This window comes from Pleurodeles waltl, chromosome 1_1 (assembly GCF_031143425.1).
Source record: "Pleurodeles waltl isolate 20211129_DDA chromosome 1_1, aPleWal1.hap1.20221129, whole genome shotgun sequence".
Classification (NCBI taxonomy): domain Eukaryota; kingdom Metazoa; phylum Chordata; class Amphibia; order Caudata; family Salamandridae; genus Pleurodeles; species Pleurodeles waltl.
In genome coordinates this window covers 134144984-134172314 of record NC_090436.1, presented here as the reverse complement: position 1 = coordinate 134172314, position 27331 = coordinate 134144984, and the positions used below count along the sequence as shown (strand labels likewise).

At 40.8% G+C, this 27331-nt stretch overlaps 2 protein-coding genes across 3 annotated transcripts in view; both read left to right on the top strand.

Annotated features, from left to right (window-relative positions):
* Positions 1–4304: 4304 nt before the first annotated feature.
* Positions 4305–27331, top strand: part of IER3IP1 (immediate early response 3 interacting protein 1) — a 31902-nt gene continuing 8875 nt past the window's right edge. Inside the window, exons 1-2 of the mRNA XM_069218992.1 lie at positions 4305–4536; positions 12442–12543. Coding sequence (XP_069075093.1) covers positions 4446–4536; positions 12442–12543 — 193 coding nt within the window. The 5' untranslated portion in view covers positions 4305–4445. The remainder of the gene's footprint in view (positions 4537–12441; positions 12544–27331) is intronic.
* HDHD2 (haloacid dehalogenase like hydrolase domain containing 2) overlaps positions 12442–27331 on the top strand; it is a 287707-nt gene continuing 272817 nt past the window's right edge. For both annotated transcript variants that reach the window (XM_069218983.1, XM_069218904.1), the window contains exon 1: positions 12442–12543. The gene's annotated coding sequence lies outside the window, so the exon portion shown is untranslated. The remainder of the gene's footprint in view (positions 12544–27331) is intronic.

Sequence of the window (27331 nt, the reverse complement as noted above, 5' to 3'; positions counted from 1 at the left end):
CTACATTATACACCTGCCCTATCAGCTATGTCTAAGATGATAAAGCTAAAGAAAGACTAATTAAGAATCTCATGGTGACACCTTTGCAACTCTAGAAAGTAAAACTAGAATTGGTAGACATGTGAGTGGAAAGCAGTACAATAGGAGGAACTGCAGCCAAGGTATAAATAGATTTAGAGTGAAAGGTCAATCTTTTTCCTCACCACTATTTATAAATTACAACGTGACAGTCTGTGTCTGGAAACTACTTTGAATTTAAACTTTGGAAGAGACACTGTCTGTGGACTGCTGACAAGTTACCCAGGTCCATGTGTGATGTGCTGGTCCAGTCCAGTTTTTTTAAAATTTTGGGACACATAGGTCTGTTTTATCATACATGCCAACATTTTAGAAGAGCAAAGTGGGATATTTAAAAAATTTATTGTTAGAATGTATTTTCCCTATCGATTTCTATTGAAACAGAGGCAATTTCAGACAGGAGACACCCATATAGATACATTTTGCAAATCCCAGGGCCTACTCTCCCTGTGTTGCTGCATCGCTCTTGCTCCTGTCTTCTCCTTGCTGTTTACCCTGTTTTTTGAGTGCCATCTCCTTAGCTTTTCCCCTATTATTGTGTGCTTTCTCCTTGCTTTTCCATTGTTTTCACTGCTTTCGCCTTGTTTTGTTTTACACAGTTTTTGTGTGCCTTCTCCTGGCTTTCCCCTCATTTTCCCTGATGTCTCCTTACTTTTTCCCCATTTTTTGTGGGGTTTCTCCTTGCTTTTCCCTCGTTTTCACTGCTTTTTCCTTTCTTTCACGTGTTTTTTTTGTGTGCTTTTCCTTGCTCTTCCCTCGCCTTCACTGATTTCTGCTTGTTTTTTTCACCATTATTTTGTGTGCCTTCTCCTTGCTTTCCTCTCCTTTTCACTGCTTTCTCCTTGCTTTTTCTCTAATTGCCACTCCCACATGCCACCTGTTATTTTCTGCCTCACCCCACTCACAGCCTTCCAGCAACCCTCCCTCCTCCCAGGACCTACTTAATGGGGGCTGCAGCGCAACCTCATTGAGCAGGTAACAAGCACAGCTCTCCCCATGCTGCTACAGCACTCTTGCTCCTGTCTTCTCCTTGCTTTTTCTCCTATTTTTTGAGTGTCTTCCCCTTGCTTTTCCCTCATTCTCACTGCTTTCTCCTTGCTTTTCTCCCCATTTTATGTGTGCCTTCTCCTTACTTTTCACTCGTTTTCGCTGCTTTCTCCTTGCTTTTCCTCCATTTTTTGTGCCTTCTCCTTTCTTTTCCCTCATTTTCACAGCTTTCTCCTTGATTTTCCCGTTTTATGTGTGCTATCTCCTTGCTTTTCTGGCTTTCACCCTGTTTTCCCTCATATTTTGTGTGCCTTCTCCTAGCTTTTCTGAGTCAAGTCTGTTGGCATGTATGGTTTTATAGTGAAATACTATCAGATAAAAAAATATATACACTTTTCCAAAATAGGAAGAGAGAGAAAGGACAAAGAGAGGTCCTATTCTTTGAAGCAAGAGCCCTCACACACCCAACTGGATGTCATGCTTCATCATCGGGTCTGCTCCTCATCAGACCGGCGCTGCAATGTCTGACGGGCACCCCACAAAGGGGGGCTCTTTGCCGGAGATCTTTTCTCGATGGTACGATGTGAACACCACTAGGGTAGGCTAGGGGAAAAAAAAGAGAGAAAACTGAAAAGGAGATTCAAATTGGCTCAAGCCCCAGACCTCAGGGCAACAAATGTATTAATCCAAAGTGGGTATTGGCAAGGTTAAAAATATCAAAGGGAGTGGGAATGAAATAATGATCAATCACTCTCTACTATACTTAGAGAAAACTGGGAAGCAAGGAACTGCCAGGCTATCCCTTATAAAAGGTCAACATGTTTCGCATCTCAGTGGTCTGACCGGATCCAGTGACACTTCTTCAGGACCAAGCAGATCAATACTTCTCCTATTATACCACACATAGACACCTTATAATGGAATAAACAAGATTGGAAGTCCTAGAATTCTAAGATAAAACCTAGACTGTAGCAGCACATCACCCATGGACCTGGTAAGCGTGGCAGGTATGTCTGTGTCAGACACTGAGCATGTTTAAGTAACAGCCTGTACCGATTTTTGACCTCATAAACTAGAGCACTGTAAAACATGGAGCTACTCACAGGGCCTCTGCCTTTGTCTGAAGATTTTATGCGTATATTTAAGGACTGCAACCCCAACACATCATCTAGGTTTCAGAGTTTAGCACTTTTTGTCTTACCATTGTTTATACTTTTTAAAACATTAGCTTTTCATATGCGCCAATAAGAATCATGTGTTCCTGTAATGCGTTTCAAAACTACAAAACAGTTTGTGTACCTCTTCTAAACCTGCTTGCTACATAGCTTCAAAGGTTTCAGATTGCTATGTGTGACATTTTCATAATTTCAGTGTCATTATGAGTGACATCTCATGACTATGAGTGACACTTTCTAGCGAGCAAAATCAAGCAATGAAGACGAGGCAAACATATAAATATCAGAAGTTACACTTACTTGAGCAACGAAAAACTCTGAGATCCTAATACTGCTGCAAAGCACCAATATTTCAAAAAGACCTAGCTCAGTCACTATTCTATAAAAATGATCATGAAAGAGTTAAAGAATAAGTTGTGCTTTAAGGCTGTCATTCTCATTTCACTTGATCTTCGGTGAGTGTTTTGCTGCTGGACTCCCTGTGGCATGATGAGTGTATCAGCCTCTCTGCAGTGCCAGGCTGAGTGAAGCCAGAGGGCGCGTCTTTAGGCTGTGTTCTGCTGCGAGGGGGAGGCGGGTGTGAGGGTCTTTGGGGTAGTGAGCTCACAGTGGCAGGACTGCTGTAGAATGAGCTGCTGTTGGGGGCGCCCGCAGTCTCACAAAGGGTTGGTGAGGCTTGTTTTCACTTTGTTGCCTAGTTTTGATTTTTTTTTTTTTTTTTGCATTTCTTATATAGCGCAACTGTAAAGGTAATAGAGTGCTTTACATGAACACCCGTTACATTTCACAAGGAAACCTTCATATTTTTCAGGCCTGAGTGCTGCACAGTCACGAAGCTGACCCCTAGATCTGTCTTGTTATAAGTGGGCCCGTGGGAGGAGTCTCTCATGTCGGGCAGCCTCCGAGTATGGAAGTAGCTTGTCACTGTCATCCACCCGAACTGGCGGACCACCGCTGCCCGGCACTTTTAAGTTTGCACCTGTGCCAAGAGTACAGATGCCCCGGTCACACTGTACACATTCCCCAGGGTGATGGCAAGCTAACTCGAAAGTTGTGACACACTCTGAGTGCTGCCACAAGCACATAGAAAAGACGGGAGCTTGGGTCAGGTGCTGTTTTCACTTTATTTTATTTTCTGACATTGTTCCTCTCGCGTGACCCAGAGAGGCTGAGCCTGAGACCACCCTAGCCTGGATAAACAACTAAGGGCTGGTTCGGATTACCTGATAGGTCTAGCACGCTTGCTGGAGACGCATGAGGACCCAGGACCCATGTGTTTGGGAGGCCGTACCTGATTTCTGCAATTTATTATTTTGTCCGCTCTTGTGGCTGGCTGTGCTAATGCTAATGAAACTTAAACAAAGTATCAACTACTTCAGATTTAGTTGAGTGTGACCATAGCAACAAGCAAGTCCTAGGCCCAGGCAGCAGTGTAAAATTGTCTGTTAGCGGCAGCCGATCATGCTGGATTCATTTTGGTTAATTAAAAATGCATAGGACAATGACAGAGAAGCTCTAATTATGCGTAATTAGGCATTATAGTGCTGGTGTGTGGATACTTGCATTAAAATGCGGTAGTCTAACCCCTGATGTTTGGTATTTGGGAGGGATGTAATGCTAGAAAACACCTGTACTGTTTTGTTACAATTGTGAGATTGATTTTAAATGTACAAATTGTACTGCAAGCATACAGCTGTCACGTTTAGGTAGTACATTTTTTGTACAATATGCATGAACTAAAAAATAAATATACTATTGCACAAGGGGAAGCCAGACCTATTGGCTTTACCAAAACGTGCTGTTACTGGGGATGAGCCACAACAACTGCTATCTGCATTTTGTGGTGAGGCAGGCAGGCTTTTTCCTTAATGTCATAATGTTACTTGCATTGAAGTCATCACTGCAAAAAAAAAAAGCCGTGGTATCGCTTTTGGTAATGTTACCTTGAAAGTGGATACCATGTACCATGTTCAAAGATGGCCGACTCACTTTGCTATGAAATAATAGCCGATTCCGGAGTCTCCTTTCCCTTTCTACTAATGAAGCGTCATTGCTCTTCGTGCTGGTTTCCATAGGACGGGTGAATTCCGGAACTGGTTGGAAGATTTCAGGAGTTTGGTTGGAAGCGGAGTTTTGCCTCGTTCGGCTTCCCGTCCCAGCTGTTCCACGTCACACACCTCTGCGGCGGAGGCGCGGGCTGCCAACATGGCCTTCACCCTGTACTCTCTCATTCAGGCGGCTCTCTTGTGCGTGAACGCCATCGCCGTGCTGCACGAGGAGCGCTTCCTCAGCAGGAGTGAGTGAGAGGGAAAGGTGTTGGGGAGAGGGGGAGCAAAGGCAATGCTCGAGGCAAGCCCTGGGGTGGGCTGAGGCTATAAAGCTCGGGGCGCCTGGGTGGGGTAGGAACTAGTGCCAGCTGTGCAAGGTGTGAGACAAGTGCCGCGAGCGGACTTCCAGCCTCCTCCTCGTGTCGAGATGGGCTTACATCAACAGAATATCCCTCGACAGAAGGCTGTGTTATTTCGAGTGGTGGTACCTTGTTCAGAATAGACAGTACATGGCCACGTTGGAAACTTCATGATTGATGGGCTGTTGGAGTTAAGAATTAGTCTTAACATCTTCATTGTTTCGACGTAGGGTTGTCGAAACGAGGGTTCAGACTGTCGCGAAAATAACACTGCATGTACCTAACTCCTTTGTGTTGTTACGTGGCTGAAGGTGCCTCTCGTGACAAAGGGTAGGCTGACAGCGCCGTAGTTGTTATTTAGGTCTGGCGTGACACTTCTGCCTTATGCTAACATATTGTTACCAGCTTCGTTTAGATGAAGCCCTCACCTTCGCCTTTCTATTGGCGTTTAATTCCGCTGTTAAAATGCACGAGGGAGTGTTAAACATCTGAAAAGAGCAATCCTTGATCATTCTTTTCGTCACTCAGATCCTCCAATATCTATTCTATACATAATAGCGTCCTTTGTTTGCTACGTCTTACTTAGTATTGCCAAAGCCTATAAACGGTACTATTTAATGTGGTAAACAGGATTTGTGCATACAACACAGGTAACGAGCATATGTGAATAGATATTAAAGGCAGGCCTTTTGCTTTGTCAATACGTGTATTCCATTTGCATTAGAATGACTATATTTTCAGAGGGTAAAGGGAAAAAAAAACATTTTATTTCTCCTGTGTAAGGAATAGGGAGGGAGGGCTTCAGTAATTCAAGTAGGGGAAAGTCCGTAAGAACGAGGAGAAGGTAATTTTTACATTGTGCGCAGGTCATATTGAGTTGTTACATCATTAAGTCCCCATAGATTTCCTTCTTTGACGAATAACGACTGAAAAACACGTTTTGTAAGCGATTGATATGAATAAAGAAAAATCAAAAGGCAAATGAAGTTTTAGAAACTCCATTAGTTAGTGCAATAATAACCTTGTGCAATTCTCAATGTCAGTTGAATTTAAGTAGGAAATTACAAAAAAATCTAAACTACTATTACATATAATACTAAATCCTTTTTCTCATGCTCTACCTTCTACTTTTTTTTCTGCGCCTCTTTTATGTTTGTGTTTTAATGTCCTTCCTTCTTTAGTCCTGTGAAGAACCATAAAAAAAAAAATGTTCCCATAAGTACTGTTATGCGTTTTACTATTTGGATCGAGTCATAGCCATGCTATTATTCAAACTGTTTGTGCTTTGACCGAGCATGAGCAGTACATCTCTCAGAATAAAATTACTAACGTTACTGAGCTGTTGAATACTTTATATTTGAATCGAGAGGGAACGATGTTTGAATGATACATAGAAGCATCACATCACATCCACCCTCTTACTGATGAAAGTACTGCACTAAATACAAAGTCCCCCAAGTGCGAATTTTAACACAAAGTTTAGGGAAGTGGCTCTCTGTCGAAAGACCTTTTAATTAAACATACCCATTGCCTTTCTTCTCATGCTTTGTTAAAATGTTTATATACCATTAGTATTAAAGAAAAAAAAATACTGATCATTGTGATATCAGGTTTGATAAGGAGAATGTCATACAGATGAAAAATCTAAAGCTTTCTCTGATTTAATAGAACTTTATTTAGACATTGGAGTGAGATGGTGTTGAAATAGAAGTCCTAACAACAGAATTATAAACCATGTCTTCTGGATTTACCCAAAGGGGAATTAAAAATTAAATAATCGAATTGCAACTTGCTGATCGGTTGATAGAAATCCATCTAAATTCATGTAACCAATCTACCTTAGAGTTGTGAGATAAATGGCTTTTTGATCAGTAAGAGTAGGCAAACATAGAAATGGCTCCACAACTTTGCGTTTTACAGGTTCACATGCAAGTCTTTAATCTGAAAGAACTTTTGGGTGGCAGAAATGATCCAAACACAATATTCCTCTTTATAAGATATACTATTGCCCGTAGGTGTTTGTGTTTCCCAACTGCACAAGTTGGAAAAAGTATCCTTTTGAGAGTTACTTGTATCCGAGTCATCCCTTACCGTTTGAGACAGACCCAAGATGCATTTTTTAAAAAAAAATTTTTAAAGTGGCCTTTTGTACTGTTTGTTTATTATTCAAATATAATTTATTTTTATTGATAAGCAGCATTTGTAAAGTTCAGCTTGTTACAACAAACTGTATTGCTCTTAGAGCCAAAACGCTCCTGGATTATTATAAAACCAAAGACTGGTTTATTCGAGATCAGAAAATTAGTTGGTAGAGTGCTGTCTCTCTTTCTCCAGGGGCCCTGCTGAGTGCTTGCACTCACTAGATTGGCATCTCTACCAGACTAAGGGCATGATTAGGACCTTGGCAGATGGGATACTCTGTTACAAACTTGAAATATCCCGTCCGCAGCATTACAAGTTCCAATATATCCTATTGAATTTGTAAAACGACGGGCGGGATGTCTGTCACATTTGTGACGGAGTATCCCATCTGCTAAGGTCAGGCCAAAAATTATTTAAAGCATCATGTTTGGAACTCTTAAAGTCCACATTTGTAGTAGATGACCCACTATGTACAGCTTGGTTAATTTCCTGAGTGAGTTTTACCCTCTTTCTTTGTGTTTGGTGGTAGAATCCTACAGCCTTATATCTTTCGCGCTACTACTGCAAGCTCCAAGATTAATGCCTAATCTGCTGTTGCTTCCAAGTATACTATAAAGCCACCTTTTCAAATTACTTTTCTCAATACAGAAACTGCCACATCTGTAACTGTTATTGTACTAGTTCTCTGACCGTAGAGAATGTACTTTGCTATCTGTAATCTGTTAATTATAAAGTGCTCAGATGTCCCTACGGCTAGTAGCAAACGCAATAAATCCTCCTAATAAATGAATGAATTATAAGTTTGGGAATTTTAATGTAAAGTGATTGTCCAGACTGCTTTCTTTTAAAATGCTTGGCAGCATGCAACCGTTTAGAGCCTCATAGCTGAAACCTATGTGCACTGGGCTTGAAACAACGAGTTCTCTACTTTATACTGCCAGATATTGCTTTCTTACAAATAGCAAAGCTAAATTAAATTTATGTAGCCTTTTCGCTTGTATGTCTTCCAGGCCCTTGCTTCCTCTGACTTTTGCGGAAACATTCAAATTCAGCACTTTTAGAATCCATATTAGATTTGTTTCCTTCGTAATCAACATGCACTTGCCTTTAATATATGCTGGAATATTTACATTGTACTGTTATAGTTTCCCAACAATGCTACCACTTCTAGCAGCAAGAATGCCCATAGAAAAGTAACATGTGTTCTCAAGTTACTGCTAGAAAACAATTTTATAATGGATTGCTTGAGATGAAAATTGTTTTCCAGCACATTTTGCTGAAGGCAACAGGGAAGGAAAAAGTTATTCCTCTTGGTACTTATTGTGCCTTTTCCTCATATAGCACAGTAAATTACCCATCTCATGACAGGTTATGGCAGTGACTTTCAAACGCCCTGCAGATGTGTAAAGTATCCTCATCTTTTCATATCAGTGTGTGCCACAGCTAATACAAGAAATCCGCTTGATTACAGTGATGATATGACTTTATCACCACTTTAGTTTTGTTATCTTTGTATGATATCACTTTAAGGCTAATGCAGAATACTCTGGTATACAGAAGAACATGGACCATGTCTATACATTTACATTCATGGTTTATTCCTTCGTATTGTATGACTTATGGTTATACATTAGTGTTTTTCATGTGTACTTATTTTAACAAAAGATGTTTAAAAATTTGTGCAGAGCTCCTGACTACTAAGAGAGTTGTTTCTCTGCGTAAAGTAATTCTTATATGCTTATAATTGTTCTTTTCTGTGAGGCAGTAAATAGTGACTCTTTAATGTCACTTTTGCTGTACTGTGGTAAAAAAAAATGTTTGGCCTTTGTGCTGCAGTAATTGATAAATGCATTTTTAAGAGTAAAGTTGCTCTAAATAACATGTTATTGGGCCACACTTATCTCTCTCTCTCTTTCTCTTTCTCGTTTGTCGGTCGCCATTAGGTAGTTATAGTTAGGACCATGTTTCCATAGAAAAAGCATTTTTTAAAATTACCTATCTCTTTGGCACTATTTGATGACTCTTCACAAAATATTTTCCCTCCAGAAAATGTTGCGATGTTTCTTGTGCACGGAAAGTTTTGGGTGATCCATCAAGGGGTATGGGGGGTGAAAATAGTTACGTTTCCCATAAGATCTTTAGGCTCCTCTATACCCGAACCGCTGGACGGAATTAAATCAGATTTGGCAGAAAGCTAGCTTTCGGTACACAGATCCTGCTTTAGCTTATTTGGTGTAAATCTGTTCAGTAGTTTTTGGGATATTAAAGGAAAAATAAATGTGTATATCTCTTTTTTTTTTTTTTTTTTTTTTTTTAATATGCGTGCAAAAAGAAGCATTGCAATTGGCTGACCCCCAACAGACTAGAAAGCCTTCATTTTATTTCACGGGACACGGTCCCCGGGGGTGAAAAGCCAAAATAAAAGTGGCATAAGGGGTCAGGGCAAAGGTACTCTGACCCCAGGGGTGTGTTTAGGGGCTAATTATGGGTTTAAAATAATTTTGTGGCACCATGCATGATATTTGCAAATATGGAAAAACTGGAAAGAAAAGTCACTCATTCATACACAAATTCACTCACTCATAAATGCACTCACTCACATCCACTGAGGCTCACACACCCACTTTCAGACCCACTCAGGCACCCAGTTACAGATTCACTGACTGAGACAGGTCCTGTGGCAAACCTGCGCTGCGCACAGCCAAAAGATGTGCGTGGCACGGGGTTGAGTGGGTATAAGGGTTTGCTGCAAGGACTGACTGCAGGCCAGGCTTTGCGAACAACCCCCACTGTGCACAGCTAGGGTTGGAATAACGTATAGTAATCAAAATTGCTTTACATTAAAATGTATTTGTTGGAAAAAAAACTGAAGGTTACAGGGAGATTATAGTTAGGTTGATCTTTTACCCATACATAACCATAGAAATTCAGCAGTTATACTTCTGTTAAGAAACTATGACTCGTTGCCTAAAGTTACTTTCCGGCATGAGTTTTTGTTCAGATAAGTATAACTATATGTATAGAATTGCTGAATTTCTTTGGTTTTGTATGAATAAAACATCAAACTAACTATAACATCCCTGTAACCATTGGTTGCTTCAGTGAATTTCTATGGTTTTAATGTGAAGTAATATCTACTTACCACATGTTAATACAACCACTGCTGTGCACAGCCTTTGGCCATGTGCTGTGGCCAATCCCCCCTGCATGCACCCAGACCGACACTTCAGCCATGTGGAACATGGGTTTGGATGAGGTGGATGTCTTTTCCCTGTGTGCGCTGATTATTTGCAAGTTTACACAGGGGGCTGAGCTCTGCTGTGGATCTGCAAATCTGCAGAATCAGCAAAAAAATTGAATTGTTTTTGCCCAGGAGGTGTCCCTGAGGGAGCCCCTTCATCTGTCCTATGGGGTCAGGACACCTGTACTTCCTTACGTTATATTTTTACGGCAGGCCGTTGCGAAAAACAAAATGGTGGACACAACTTTCCTTTTTTGGTTGTGGTCAGCCAATCAGCGCCTTGCTTACCCCCCCCCCTTACCCCCCCACCCCCCCGACCCGCAAATCGTCTGCGAGTGGATCCACGAAGTTTCTGAGTTCCGCTTATATCTATAATTTTTTTACCTTCAATAACTCGACTACTGAACGGATTTACTCCAAATTATAAAAAGTAGGGTTCTGGACTAAGATCTAGCTTCGTGCCAAATTGGTGTAAATCCGTTCAGCAGTGCGGGCTGTAGTCATGTTAAAAAAAAAAAAAAAAAAAAACATAGGCATAGAATTGGGGTGTGGGGAGTGTTTTGGGACACCTTTCTTTTTTTTTTTTATTTATTATTTTTTTTTTTTCTCCAGTCCCTGCTTGACAAATAACCCTGCAATATGCAACACAGCAGCTGAACTGACTTGTATTAGTTTTTTGTGAAGATTTGTCAAACGGCCTCAAAGTTATTGGCAAAACAAAAAAATGCTCACTCTAACGTCATAACTATAACTAACGGCTCTCGCCAGTAGGTAAAATGTATCTTTGCTGATGCCTATTATATTTATCCATGTTGGGAGGCTGGCTCTTGAGAATGTGGAGCGTTGATAGGTTAAAGAATAAGGAAACTGGTGAGGTGGGACTGATGGACGGCTTGGGTGTACCTTAGGGTTCTTTGAAGGCGAAGCCTGCCAAGAGGGCCTCTCTTCTTTGTACCTTAGCTTGTTTCCCCCTTTCCCCATTAATGTGTGCATCGAAACAAAAAATATTCCATTCCCACAGTATGAAGCCTGTCAGGAATAAAGTAAATACTGCTTGCCCATATGTATTAGTAATGAAATCCAACAATAATGCTATGAAAGGAGGCCAAAGGCAAGATGGACTTGCAAGTTGAAGAGGTGAGGGCTCCACTAGTGTTGAACACAAGAGCAAATCGATATGAAAATAAACCAAGGGAATAGGAAAGAAAACTCGGGGAGAACAGAAATTATACACTGTAATGACCTCGGGAAATAAGAGGGAGCTGTCAGTGCCCTTCTCTGGGCAAAGGCTCAAAGGGTAAACGCCAAAAAGAAGAGTAGACTATGGTCCACAAAGAAAGTGCTGATATGTTGGTAGAAACCAATATTGGCAAAACCACTAGGCCTCATCAGTGAAACCATTTGGCTTTTCAATGCTTATTTTGTATATGTAGACTCCATGCTGCATAAGTTTGTGGCAGCTAATTTTTAATTAATTTATTTTGTTATCCAACCCATTCATAGATGCAGGTGCATGGGTGCGGGAGTGGGCATATTTATAAAAAAAAAAAAAAAAAAAGGAAGAGGAATCTCTCCATTTGCTTCTCTAATTTACCCTTTGCAAGAAGTATTGGGGCAAATTGAAGAGGGAAGCAGCATAGAGGGGAAAAAGAAGAAAAGACACACACTCCCATGAACTGCGTAAAGAAAAAGTCAAATGTTAATCCCTCAATGCAAGCAATATCAGCAGTGAAGGATGCAAGTCAACCTTTGAGATCAGTGAGACGGAAGAATAGTGAGGAAAGCTATTGAATCAAGATAAGTCAACTGAGAGAGCCCACTCTGTTTATATTAAAAACGGGAAGTCTGGCCTACAAACAGCTAAAACTGTATATAGTAAAGATTAAAAACCGCATACACAGAAAGAAAACCAGGTGTTGGAAAATCGAGATCAAAGGGTAGGAGGAAAAAGGTTTAGGGTGCGTACCTTTATTCCCAAGAAAAAAACTAACAAGGTATTGAAGATATCAGGGTGCAAGCTAAAACATTTTGATCAGTCCCAAAATAAGTATCAATAAAAAGGATGCCATAAAGGAGTACCAAGCAATGGTAGTTACTTGTCTTACCTTCAATACCTGTTTGTTTGAACTTATTTTTGTTGCTGTTAGTCCGTTACTTCCATTGTCCTTTTCCCCATTCCATTTACTTTCTAATTTAGCCCATATTACCTTTAGAGTGCCATATGTAAAACGGGCTTCGCATTTCCTTACTCAGTATGATCTACTAAACTGTTGATAGGAAATTGTAATAATTTTTCCAGAATTGGCTTTCTTAGTTTTTTTTTCCAGAAAATAATTTATTTAAAAGGTGTCATTAAACAGTCCTGTTATATGTAAACTTTGTACATGTAATATTGTCCTTGTATATTTCAGTTGGCTGGGGAGCTGATCAGGGAATTGGAGGGTTTGGTGATGAGCCTGGAGTCAAGTCACAGCTATTGAACCTTATTCGATCAGTGCGAACTGTAATGAGAGGTATGACAAAACATAACAATAAAAGGCTGTTATTTATATGTGTGTTTTTGGGCTGCTTAAACTAATTAGGAAGCTTGGAAAGTTATATTGATTTGTATGTGAAATTTTTTACCAGTTGTAATACCTTTTGCCTCCCCTAGGGGGGGGGGGCAGAAATCCCAGCAGACACCAGGGAAAAATGTCTTAAAAAAAAAAAAAAAAAAAAAAAAAAGAGGGTGGGTGTATGGCCATATCCCCACCCCAAATAAATGGGGGCAAAGTTGTTCTACCCACTGGTGGCCAGATGCATCAGTTAACCCAGATCCACTCCCTGGGAAGGGGGGGAGGGGGTTAGCAGGGGGTGCTTGCACGAAGCCCACTAGATGCCAGGGAATTTAAAAAAATAAAAAAAATAGTGGCTGGTGGCTACCAACCGGTATGGGCATGGTTATGTCCCCACTCCAACTAAAGGGAGTAACAGTCTTTCAGCTGTCCCCCCTGCCCCTCCCCCCGCACACTAAAATATCCTATCCCAATGGCAAGCAAAAGGGCATTTGATTATTTTGGGTTTTGTTTTTACATTTGTGCCATGAGAGCTTGGCTAACTCTCAAAATCGTCCCACTTGGAATGGTGAGGGCTGCACTTTTTGGACTTTGGGACGCTGCCATTTAGAAAAAGCTGAGACCTGGACAGATCTGAAAACTAAACATCTGGGTGAGTCTAGGGTGGTGTGCTTCACATGCACCCCGGACCATTTTCTTACCCACAGTGCCCTGCAAACCTCCAACATTGCTTGAAATCACACATTTTTGTTATGAAACTTTCCGGAAATCAGCAGTAATCCACAAAATTCCTACCACCCAGCATTGTCGCATCTATACCAATCAAAATTCTGCCCCACTTGTCAGACTGAAAATGTTTTTTTGTTTTGTTTTTTTTCTCTTTGCCCCTTTGGACCTGCTTTGGTTCCCCCTCATTTTCAACATATTTTTGGCTCTTCCCCCGTCGCAGGCACTTGGCCCACCTACAAAAGTGAGGTATAATTTTCCTCAGGAAACTGAGGGGAACATTGGATGGTAGAAAATGTGAGGCGGTGATCCGACATAGAAATGTGTGGGTTTGGTAGGTTTTCCTCGATGGCTGCTGAGCCCAGGATCAAAAACTTAGGTGCACCCCTCCACCCCCGCCAAAACAGGTAGTTTTGAATTAGATAATTTTGATGTGTCCACATAGTTTTTTGCGGCATTTCCTGTTGCGGGCATTGGGAGACCTGGGGGAACGCTGGGTAGAAGGAAGTTTGTGGCTCAACTCATATTCCAGAACTTTGCAGCACTGAAATGTGAGGAAAACGTGTTATTTTTTTCTTTCTTTTTTGCCAAATTTTGAGGTTTGCTAAGGATTCTGGGTAACAGAACCTAATGTGCGTGCTACAAGTTAACCCACCCTAGGTTCCCTGAGGTGTCTAGTTTTCAGAAATGTCCAGGTTTGCTAGGTTTTCATAGGTGCTGCAAGGCCAGGCACTTTGCGAAAAAAAAGGTCATTTTTTTTTTAGAAAGTGTGATGTTTCCACGTTGTGTATTGGGGCATTTCCTGTCGCGGCACTAGGCCTACCTACCCAAGTGAGGTATCATTTTTATCTGGAGACTTCGGGAAAATAATTTTTCTTTTTTGTTGGTTTTTTTTGGGCGAATTTTGAGGTTTGCAAAGGATTCTGGGTAACAGAACCCATGCAAGTGAGGTACCATTTTTATTAGGAGACTTGGGGTAACACGGAATAACAGAACAAGTGTTATTGCCCCTTGTCTTTCTTTAAATTTTTTATTCCAAATGTAAGACAGTGTGTAAAAAAAAAAAAAAAAAGAAGTCTATTTGAGAAATGTCCTGTAATTCACATGATAGTATGGGGACCCTGGAATTCAGAGATGTGCAAATAACCACTGCTTCTCAACACCTTATCTTGTGCCTATTTTGGAAATACAAAGGTTTCCTTGATACCCATTTCTCACTTTTTCACCAAATGAATTGCTGTGCACCCAGTGTATAATGAAAACCCATTGCAAGGTGCAGCTCATTGATTGGCTCTGGGTACCTAAGGTTCTTGATGAGCCTACAAGCTTTATATATCCCTGCAACCAGAAGAGTCCAGCAGACGTAACAGTATATTGCTTTAAAAATCTGCCATAGCTGGAAAAAAGGTATAGAAGAAAGCGTGGACAGAAATGGCTTTTTTTTTTTTTTGTTTGTTTTTTTTTTACCTCATTTTCAATATTCTTTTATTTTAGCTGTTAGTTTCTGTAGGAAAACCTTGAAAGATCTACACAAATGACCCCTTACTGAAGTCAGAATTTTGTCTACTTTTCAGAAATGTTTAGCTGTCCGGGATCCAGCATTGGTCTCACACCCATTTCTGTCACTAACTGGAAGGAGGCTGAAAACACAAAAAATAGTAAAAATGGGGTATGTCCCTGTAAAATGCCGAAATTGTGTTAAAAAATAGGGTTTTCTGATTCAAGTCTGCCTGTTCCTGGAAGATGGTGACTTTAGCAGCACTGCAAACCATTTGTTGATGGCATTTTCAGGGAAGAACCCACAAGCTTTCTTCTGCAGCCTTTTTTTCCTTATTTTATTGGGGAAAAAAACGAATTTTTAGCTGTATTTTGGCTATTCTTGTTCTCCCCAGGGATACCCACAAACTCTGGGTACCTCTAGAATCTCTAAGATGTTGGAGAAAAGGACGCAAATTTGTCATGGGTAGCTTATGTGGACAAAAAGTTATGAAGGCCTAATCGCAAACTGCCCCAAATAGCCAAAAAAAAGCCTGGCACATGAGGGGGGGAAAAGGCACGGCAGCGAAGGGGTTAAAAACAGTTGTTGTGTTTTCAGTCCAATGTTCTGTCCATTTAATTTGACAAATTCTGATTTTTAACACTGAAAAAAACACAAGAAAATGTTACCTTTTTTAAAAACATTTTCTTTTTTTTGTTTGTTTGTTTGTTTTCAGAAGAAAAAAACGAGCTTAGAATTCTGGCCGTCCCACAGCTGCATGTAGATATTCCTCTGTTTTCTGAATTCTGACAGAATGTTCATAACGAGGAACTAGGATTACCACAAAGTAACTACAACTACCTCCAAGTAGAGGTGGCATGGCAGATGGCATTAATCAGGATAATTCTTCCATTGTGCTTAGTTCCTTGCATATCAATGAATCAGTGTTATCAAAAATCCTCCTTAAATATTGTATTCAAGTGAGACTGCACCATATCCTGCTGCTCTAGCAGTTAGGCAGAATACATGTGTAGGAATCTACCTGTGTAGTGCAGAGCACACCCTCCCTCGATTGCATGGACCAGAGCCTGCAGACACAGAATTGGTAACTTTTCAGATCACTTGTGGCATATACAGAAACTACTTGTAATTTGGTTCTATTTCCCAAAATGATAAAACAAAAAATGGGTGAGAAAGTCAACTTGAATTTAAGAGCTAAAGTTTGTTGTACCTGAACATCAACCTTTTGTGTTGCTAAAGTTGCCCTATGTGGGAAGGGTATGGCCAGATGTGGGTCCCTTGCTCACTGTGCCACTGGATTCAAGCTAGCCTGGCTGATGAAGGGTGATACCCTTAAACCTGTCCCAGGATGCTTGTTTCCGGTCCAGGGAGGACCTGGCTTGGCAGTTCGGGCTGGACTGTTCCCATGAGGAACAGGGTCAAGACTGATTTGCATATGGCTGGGTCCAAACTGGGGTGGCATGGTGAGCTAAAGAACGATGGATTAAACCCAGATCTGTGACTGGGGTGAGTGTTCGTATTGTTCAGCACTCCGTCCATCATCCTTTTGTGTTCCTGAACATTTCTAGCCATCGTAAACATTTGGTAGCACCCAAGTCATCCTATCCATGTTTAATGAGCATAGTACATGGACTTCAAGCAAAAAAGAAAGTTGGATTGTGGATAGATTGGTAATGTATATTGCTAGTTTCAGTTGCCTTCCTAGTTGTATTTAAACAAGATGCATTTACATGCACTTCAACATTTAACATGACATCTACTGGCAGAACCTTATTTTTAGGTCTGGCTTTGGACAAGACCTTTCAATTTTACTGCAATTACATATATAATGTACTTATAGAGCGTTTTAACCAGCCCTCTTCATCCATTGCTCTGTTATTATCTCATTTGTATTATGCCCACTACAGCATACATCATGATGGCAGTCAGTTAGCCTCCTTTGGCTAACTTCCCTGCAAGATATTTTTCCCTTTCAAAAGGAGTTCGTCCAAACACAGTAGTTCCTTTAAGTGTCAGGATACTACACAATGTTGTTATTTTAGCTTTTAGTCAATTTGTTTTTAACATTCACGAGGGCATGGCAACTTCAACAACAATCAAATTTGCAAAAACAAGCATCAACAGAACCAAAGGGCTGGTATTCAACACCTGATCATTTGGCTTTGCCAATGCTCATTTAGGTCTGGCATTAGCCAAGACCTTTTAGATTTTAGAAAAACTATATACTGAATATAGTTGTGTATAAGGCATCGTACTTATTCTTCGGTTTGCTATTTTGTCATTTATATTTTGCCTCTGCCCACCATAACATACAGGACGGGCAACAGGGAAGCCCACATCAGCTATTGGTTTACTTCACTGTGAGTGACAGCATTCTGCACTTGCTGCAATTGGTGTCGGGACTATGCCCCAGCTCCCCCCTTATGTCTTGCCTGCGTTTTGGTAGTAGCAAACCTTACCTCTTACCTCAAGCATCATTGAGTACTTGGTTTCCTACTTCTGTGTCCTGCCCATCTACTTTCAATTCCATTGCTCACTGAACAGGGTCACCCCTACGTTTGTTTTTTATTACGTTGATCATGTGCTGGCGTGCCTTTGGGGGGGGGGGGGAGCAATGATTTTTAATACTACAAATTGTGGAACATTTGTACAAAGACTCTCGATGTCCGTTGTCCCTAAGATATCAGTTTTGTTTGTAGAGGAGGAAAAACCTCCATCTACATTGATCACAAAGGTGCTGTCACGTATTTGAGAAGGTTTCATAGAAAAACCTACATATGGTGCTAGAAATTTTACAACTGATTCACCAGCCAGAAATAATTGGTTAACCTGGAGGACGAGAGGTGTTTTTGTGAACTTTAGGACGGGTGTATATAGCGGGAATGGTGTACTCAGAATTGTTTATGAAGAAGAAAAAAAATGTTCTTTTTGGCTGAGCCGACTTTTATAAAAACCTGTTTTCATGGTGTCGGCAATCTTTTACTATCCAAGGATAGATCACTGTTAAGGATTATTTTATTTTTTTACGTAGGTTGAGGAGCCTCTAGATTTGATTCACACTCCCCAGTTTTTTTCCCTCCAACTGCACGGCATCTCTAGCGTGTTGTTGTTGTTTTTTTTTTATTTTTAAACGAGCTGATGCCCTCTGCTTGATGTACTTCATTGCTGGTTGCCTGAGCTTTCTGCAGTGGCCTTCCCATGCTGGATCCATCCGATTTCAAAGCAGTAAGAGTACTGGTATTCTCTATTATTTAGTAATACTGCTTGCAATTTTGTTTTTCTTTCCCAAAGTTACTTTAAGTCACATTTCTTGAATTTCAGTACTACCCATCATTCATATGGTGAACAATCAGAAAGTACTTTTAAATATCTTGCTTGCCTAGATTTTGCGTTTATACACACATTTTGGGTTGGTCAAACACCTTTCTCCATCCCTTCATAGATTCAACCTTGTCTGTCTCCTAATAAGGAATATCAAAAGCATAAATACATTGCGGTTTGTTGCGAACGTGTCCTGTTAAGTATTCTTCATTTCAAGGACGCTGTCCTTCTCCTCCTTCCTTCAAGTGATTCAACTATATAGCTTTCCAGTATGTAATATACATGATTTCACTGTGTACACATTGCACTTACTGTTCTCTAACACCCATGCTCTTTAAATTTGAAGTTTGTATTCACTCCATCTTAAATTATCAACATGTGTACATATAACTGTTCATTTATATTTGTAAATCTATATAGCCAGTAATGTTCACCCTATGCAAAATCAGACCGGAGGATGGTCTGAGTTTCAGGACAGACACTGAAATGCTGAAGTGTGTTCCCCTCCTTGTTGCATATTCAAGGAAAACTAAAATAAAAAAAAGTCCATAATCAGGGTGTTACTCAGTGGACTACTGATTTTCATTAACAAATACCTGTCTTATTCTTACTGACCTAATAAGATCTCTACTATTTACTAGTCATAAGTGTACCTCTCAATTTGTTTATTTTCTCAGATACCATTACGCTTGGTTTGGTTTACATTTTTGTGAATTCAACCATATTAAAAGTATTGTTAATGTTTTAATTCATGCTAGTAAAAAAATAAATAACTCTGATTTAAAATTAGCCTTTTGGGTTGGGGAACAGAATGTTTCTCTGGTATCCTTTCAGTAGTCTGGTTATATCAAGAAGAAAACTATCATGAATTGAAAGCCTTCCAGGGTGCAATTGAGTGCATTTCAATGTATTTTTTTTTAGGCATGCATCAAGTCTCCACTGTGGCCTTTTCCTTGTGGGTATGTGTGTATGTATATGGCATTTCAATAGCGCAAGCTCAACCAAAAGGCAGTGGTGTGTTGTATATGGGCAAAAACTAGTATAAAGTAAGAGTAGCTAGTGCTGAGTTGAGTGGTTCGTGCGTTGTGATATAGTTATTTAAAGAGACGAGGCAACTTTTTTTAGGGTCAAGCGCGCAAGCCCTCAAGCCTGTTGTAATCTCTCTGTGGGCTTTTAACCACGCCCACCCTTGCTATTTATTGTTTGTTGTGCTTGTCTTAAATGCTTCATTTTTATTGGTGAATTTTGTGTTTGTGAAATGTCCCTTCTTTGTGTGAACATTTCTGCTGTTCGTCACATTGTTACGCTTCCTCCTGTTACAGTGTGTGATGGCACCTCCTCCAGTTTGCCTTTCGTCCCAGCCGCAATCCTTTCTAGACATTCACACAGGGAGTCAATAACTATAGCGCTCATTGTGACGGTGGTGCTTTGAATCGGCTTGCTTATGTGAAACTGTTTTACTTTTCATTTTCAATTTGTGGCAAGAAAAGTCCAGTTATTAGTTTACAACACCAATAGCTCTACCTCGAGCAAATGTGAGATCCATTACATTGCAAATGCTTGTTCTAAATTAGAGCAGTGTCAAGCAGTTCTGATGGACACGTGGATGTTGTTCCAGACCCGCAGTGCATAGATGGAAAAGGCCTGCTTTGTTTTTGTTTTGGTTCTCTTTTTTTACACTTCTTAGTCTGCAGTCTGGTGGTGTCCTAGCTGAAGGTGTGCCGAGATCTACCAGAGATAGGGAGCTTGTCTGCAAGATAAGTGGGGCAGCTGGTTGTGATAGCTGCAAGAGATTGTTTCTCTTTTTTTAGAAGAGAGAGCTGGTACTAGGCCATCTTTGTTTTTCGAAGTATGTTCTTTGAGGATGAGGTTGGTCTCTACGATAAAGCCAAGTGACTTGGCATTCAGAAAAAAGTGGGGGTTTGCAGCTGTCAAGGTTAGTCATTGAGCCAGGTCTGTACTTTAACTTTATTATTTGGTGGCAAATAACAGGAATTCTATCTTGGTGGGTTGTGCTTCAGGTAGGCGCTGGGCATCCAAGTCTGGATGATGTGCAGGGAGTTTTTTGAGGCTTGACTGTCTGAAGCAGAGGAGACATTGAATTAGAGTTGTGTTTTATCAGCATTTGTTAGCTGGGCCAACCTTTCAAATATGAAATACTAAGGCCCGTTTACTTTATTTCATTAGTAAGTACTTTGAATGTATTGCTAAGGAAATTTGTTTTGAGATAGATTACTTTGCCCAAGATTATGCTTTCTTATAAACGAGGAAAACTGAAGTAGTGCAGTCATTTTTAGGGTCGAGCCTGCATAGCATGCGCTTGCGAGACGCTGTAGTAGTTAGTAAAGGGCTCGGATCCCCGTCCATGTCACGTCCGTGTCTTTCAGTAGTTCGTGGGCTTGCTTTCATTAGTGGAAGGCATGCATACATCATGCCTTTTCCGGTGGTTAGCCCTCCTCGAGCGCAGCGACCAAGTAATGAAAACATACGAGGCTCGCTGTTTTCCGTCCGGTTTGTGGACTACTATTTCTCTTTTTTTCGCAGCGCAATCAAGCTTGTTTAGCAGCGCTCCTTCTTTCTTTTTTTTTTTTTTTTTTTTTTTTTTTTTTAAATTTATTTTATTTTTTCCCATTTAATGTGGCAAGAAAAGTTTGCTTGGGAGTTTACAACTGCTAATAGCTCTAACTCGGAGAAGTGTGAGACCTGTTGCATTGCAAATGCTTGTTTTAAAACTTGTTTTACAAAATATTAATTTTACGTTTCATGTACATTATTTTAAGTGTTTGCAGGAATACATATGTAAAATGAGCTTTGGTGCCTGCCTCTGATCCTTGTTTGCTTACATTCAGCCTTCTTTCTCTGACTATTTTCTTGGTCCTCTCATGTGTTAAAGGACGCACTATTGCCAGTGTTACACAACATGAAGGCCAAACGAACTGTGTACCTAAAATTGTATATTTATAGTTGATCAGTTCAAACTTGCCTTATAAAAGTATAGGCATAAAGGGCACCAGGAGGTATAGATGCCGTCCTAATCTGTAGGGTGGGGGGCGGTCACAATTTCGGCCTGGAGGATGGAGATTGGCTGCTTTCTAGGGTGTTACTGAGATGCTTCACCTGACCTAGTGACTACTAAGAGCTAAATAAGCACAGAACTAGAAATCAAGTTAACAGCCCTCCAGGAATTGCGCCTGCTCCATCTCTCCATTAAACTGCCCCTGTTGCATGACACCAAGCCGTTTCAGTGGAATGATCTCTGTACCTCTTGAGTTTATAGTGCAGGAAGCTGCGTTACTTTGTTTCTCTTTGGCAGAGATGATCATGCAACTTGGAGATAATATGCTTCACTTTTAGAGAAAAGGTCTGTGGCTTAATGTACAGATCTGTCTCTCGCTTGTAGATCACAGGTTTCCAGCCCCTCACGCATGCTGTTGATTTGGCCAATAATAAAAATTTCTAAGCAGAAGAGACCAGTTTATGGTTAATAGTAAGTAATTATTATTAAGAGACTTCAGACTTAGGCGGTCATTTTGAACTTGGCGGTTCGGCCCGCCGTGCCGGCAGTGGAGGCTAAACCCATATAAAGAACAGGGTGACGGCTGCCAGTCACCCGCCGTCAGGCAGCCTGGCGGCGAGATGAAACACCATCCGCCAGGGTTGCTGCGCTACCCTGTGGATAATGTTTCAAATGCCGCCAGCCTTTTGGAAAAGGCTGGCAAAGGGGGTGTCCCGGGGCACCCCTGGGGGCCCCTGAACTGCCCATGCACTTTGCATGGGCCCCCCGTGCAGGCTCCCATTGCACATGTCACTGCCCGATTTACGGGCAGTGACGTGTGCGACGGGTGCTGCTGCACCCGCCGCCCAACAACATTGGAGCCGCCCTCAATGTTGCGGCCTGGCAGGGAAATCATTATACGGACGGCGAGTTTTCCAGGAGGCTGGCGGTCGATGGAAAGCCCGAACACGGCGGAAATTCCCGCTGTGTTCGAAATGAGGGCCTTAGTACCTGGTTAGAAGTGAGAAATTAAGTTTTTTTTGTGATTGGTGTATTGCAATGCTCTCTCTGAGATTTTCTGCATTTAGAGTTTCTTACTGTTCTGTAGGATGTCAGGCCCTCTAGGTCTTCAGGAATGTGGAATTCCTATTGCCCAACGCCCGGGACAAGTTTAACAATATGACGCTAGGTATAATGCTCCCAGAATGCTCTGATTAGATGCAGATATTTGCAGAAGCTTGTAAGCAAGAGTCGTGAATCTTTGCTTTCAAAATATAATGTTCAGGAAAAAAAATGCAAGTAGGAAAAAACAAATACTTCGCTACTATGAAATTTTAGGTGCTATTTCTTTGAACCGTCCTTTAGTAAAATGTGTTGATGCATGCTAGTATTTCCCAAAAATATTCCTAATGGCAAGTCAGTGTAACCATTTTCGACGAGATTATAGAAAGTGTCAAAATAAACAAGCATTGGCAAAGCCAACTGATCCAACATATTTGTGAGTCTTTCGGTTTTGTCAATGCATGTCTTGTTTTGACATCTCTTTTGTAACACTTTATTGTTGTGGGAGCTGTCAGCCCTCACCATTGTAACAAACACTGGCAAAAAGAATAAAAGCTTTTGTTCTCAAACAGCACACATTGCCACCAGTGGCGAAACAAAGGCCCAGCAGCCCCTCTACAGGCCCCCCCCAATCAGCAAAGCACCTACCCTGAGTGAATCTGGAAGAGGGGCCCCTCCATATTCTTAGCCTTTCGTTATGCCACTGATTGCCACCGTAGTTCCTGGCACTGAATAAAACTACTTTGTGTGCCAATATGCTCTTTGTGGAAGAGCAGAATGTAATCATTCACAATAAAGCCAGCTGATAAAGAGAGAAATAGAAGTTTAATAAAAACAAAATGTCTTTGTTAATGCCAGACCTAATAAGGGACCCAATTCTTAAATAAAAAAAAATATAAAAAAAATAAACAAAGTCACAAAAGTCCACCCATGGTATATGTCTTTGAATTAGTGGCGTTCACGAATGCACAAGAACTTATAGAAGCAGACCAGGAAATCCTACTCCTAGAAAGTATTTGTTAACTGTATTTTAGCTTGAGCAAATATGAATGTGTAGATTTGCTCATGTGAAAATATATTGAACATTTACAAATTAACTTTCCCTCCAATCACTTTTTTACCCAACCCTGGAAGAACCTCTACTTATGCCATTGTCAGGAGTAAAGTTCCAACCTTTCTCATTATGGGAAAATATTAAAAAGCTGGTGAAAATCCTTAAAGCAAACAAGTTACTAGTTTTGCAGATTCAAAGGCATTCCAGCCCTGGAGCTACTGCTGCTTCCTCCAGCCCCAATATGTAGATCTGCAGAAAGGTGGCCAAATAAGGTAATTGCTATAGTAGCGATTGAAACTGCAAGTATTCAAGCCCTACTATAGTAGTAGCCCTCGCATAATCAGGGAGGTTATTATCAGAGTGCTTACATAATGGATTGCTGCCATAATTTGTCGCCACACTACATAGCACCAAAGGGACAAGTAGATTTTTTTTTTTTTTAACCGGACAATTAGATTTAAAAAGCAACCTGTCCATGGACAAGTAGATATTTTATTAAATTCCACACGCCTGAGTCTTGCTCCAGAATATTTTCTGTTACTTTCTAGGAATGAATAACGTCACTGAATCTAAAATGACCCTACCAGTCTGATGCATAGGCTTTTTGAGTAACCATCCACATTCCCAATAGGCTAGTTCCTTCAGCGGTGGTAGGGTGGAGCAAATGTGATGTGCACTAGGAAAGCACTACTTGTCTTTAGAAAGGAACCGCCTGCCCTACTGTAAAATATAAAAGCCATTGTAATGGAAAGGTCAGTTTCCTTACAAGACTGAAGGCTACCAGTAGGCATTAATCTTTTAATGTTACTCCACACAGCAGAACTTGAAAGTACATTACATCATAAAGGAATACAGTCTAGAATTAATCCATAGCAACATATAAAAAGGTCCATGGATGGAATAAACGCGCTCTTTGCATGCTGCTCCAATCACAAGATAAGTAGCACTTTATATCTTCCTATATTATGTTCTTTGAACCTTTATCATCACCACCCTCCTATCAGTAAGGCTACCATTCTTTTATTTAATATGCTGTTTACACGCTCCAAACAAGAATTAGTTCTGCCTACTAATTCTCGATAGCCTTTTTAAGGTGGAACCTACAATATTATAGATTCTGTTTTTACCAAAAACAAAAATTAATAATAATGTCTGACAACAGAGAACACTCCCCTGTGATCCCAGATGCTAAGGTTAACAAAGAGCTAATTAGGAAACTCATGCAAAACTAAATGCGTTCTTGTGTTTGCGAGACTATTAATCAAGTAATGAGTAAAAGAGACAGAGCAAAGGTTCTGATTATGAGACTTGCTCCTATCAGATGGTGAATCTGATTCTAATAACAAAGCCGGAAAAATGAAAAGAAAACACAAAACGTATGGGGAAAGAGCCTCTACCCTCTTTTGATGGAAGGTCAAAGTATCTTTTTAAAAGATTGGAGGTTTAAGCACTTAAAAAAAGAGTGGTGTCCTCTGCGACATGAAAAAGGGGTGTCCTACGCGGTACAAATGAAATGGGTGACCCTAGCAGCGCACAACAAAGTACTCTGGAGAGGAGATGTTTTCTCCCCGCAATATAAAACACCTAAGGAGCTCAGAATGTTGGCCGATGGAGCATGTGGGGAATTAGACTAGTTCCTTAGCAGTGGTAGGGTGAAGCAGATGTAATGTGGACCAGGGAAGCGCTACTTGTCTTTTGAAAGGAGCTGCCTGCCCTACTGTGAAATATAAAAGCTATTTTAATGGAAAGTTTAATTCTATTAAAGGCATGGAGGTGAGGAGTATGCTTTCTCTACTTTATTTTCTAGCAGCCTTAATGAAAGATCATTAAACTCTTTCCCATAAACACTAGGTAAAAAAAAAACACAAAACAAATCTTATCCAATGACCACACAGTCCTTGTATATAGTCCTTTATTGACCGTCATTTCCCCCATTCAACTTTGGCTGTTTCATTTCCTGTAAGACGAATTGGGGAATCCTTACTTTTGTTCCTGTTCTACAATATAAATATACACATCACCATATTTTGATATACTGAACCTGCTCAATAAATGCTATCTTTAAAAAAAAAAAAATCCGAATGATAACTATGAAAAGAAACATAATGTACCTCATCGTACGAAATCTTAGTTTATTCAGAAATCCTTAGTTTATGTCCCTGGGTGGGGAGTTGATTCTTAATCATCAGATGAGAATAATCTTTGCCTCTATGATAGATAAGAAATATTACGTTCTATGTCAAGACCTGAATTCTGCTTGTTCAAAGCTTCTGGACCACAGTGGTAGCCATATTGGAGATTAGTTAAAAACAAAATCTTTTGAAAGTAGCGTTCAATGACGAGACTGCTGCATTTAAAATATCTCCCACAATGCAAAAAACCCTTACATACGATGTAACTGGCACTGACTAGCTTTGTGTCCATGCCAGCCTGCTGCTTGACTTACCTAATCCCCTTACCTATTGTGGGGGGAAAAAGACTGCTTTGTGTGGTTTCCAAAGGGCAATAAGCAGTTATCTTTTAACTGCAGGAACGATCTCTTATTTCATACTCCTATGCTTTGATACATTGGACCACACATATTTGGGCGCATCTCTAAATGAAGGTTATGACACTATCCTGGAGTAACACTTTGTTCTTCTGGAGAAATTAAAGGTGAGCCTATCTGGAGTAAATATCCTTCCTGTTCTATCCAGAGCTCTGACATCTGATACCCTTCTGCAGGATATTAGGCACAGAAGTATGGCTAGCTTTTCCGATGGTGGGAAATGCATCCGATCTTCTTCGACCAATCCTGTAGGAATTAATCTGTCACCGTCTGAGGATCATACCTCTAGCTGGTCCATGCTTGACTCAGATTTGTAGTCACATGTGGTCAGCACCAGGGAGAGTGCCATGTGGTGCAATTTCCATCAGTTCATGTCCTGTAGGTGTTTGCGGTGCCAGTCCACCTGAGTAGATTCCCTGGAAGATACTCTTATAATCACCAAGATCTGGTTTTCCAGGTAATGTTTTCAGAAATTCTTGGTGAGTTCTAAGAGGGTGTAGGATTACTCCCTCATTGGAAACCACCCCTTCCCCACCAACATATGTGCTGGCCTGCAATCCTGTTGTCCATCTTTAAAAGGACACAACATTGTATTTTGTTCTTCGGCCAGCATTGTAATGTGAAGGACCCTGGCAGTAATTCCAGACAGTTGTTGTGCAGTTCTTGTTTCTGTTGGGACCAATATCACTCTTCCATATGTGAAAGCCACCACTGTATCTCTTCCTTGACTTCCTCTGATAGGGGAACAGTTTGCAAGTAAGTTAGACAGAGGAAGGTTACCTTCAGGCATTGCAGGACCCTGTAGTGGAGTGGGCTCAGAAAGATGGCTTGTATGAATGACTTGAGAAATCTCACCAGTCTTGCAATCTGCCGGAGAAATGTGTGTTTGGCTAGGGTCTTTCAGCTCCTGGCATATTTTGGCCATCTTTCAGAAGGGAAGGCTGAGGGTTGCTCGAATGGAGTCTATCAGGAAACAGTTCTCTTGGTTAGAGATACAACAGACTTTTCCTCATTGATCACAAAACCTAGACTCTCTAGAAGGTTCACCATCTCCTGTAATTGCTCACACAAGTTCCTCACACTGTTCCTTAAGGATGATGATGTCTAACACGATCAGGTGAACCCTCTGACTGTAGGAAATATATATTGCTGTTTTTCATATTTTACCACCACACCACAGTGCTGAGGATAGCCTGAAAGGAGAAGGCCATGAACTCAAAGGCCTGAGCACCTTGAGTGACTTGAAGGAAGTGAAGTGAGGGTGGTACATTGGGATCGTGAGGTACTTGTTCTTGAAATCCAGTTGGACCTATTAGTCGTCGGGGTGCAAAAGTCCAGAAGGAGGTGGATTCCTTCCATTTTGAAGTGACAAAAAACAGCCACTCCTTGAATTCTTTGAGGTTTATTACCGGGTGTTGTCCCACACCCTTCGTTCTCACGTGAAATATGTAGCTCAAGAAACCTCTGGGGTGAACCGTAGTAGTGCCCATGTGCAGTAGTTCTGTTATCTTCCCCCTCCACTCAAGGGAGCGGTTTGCTTTG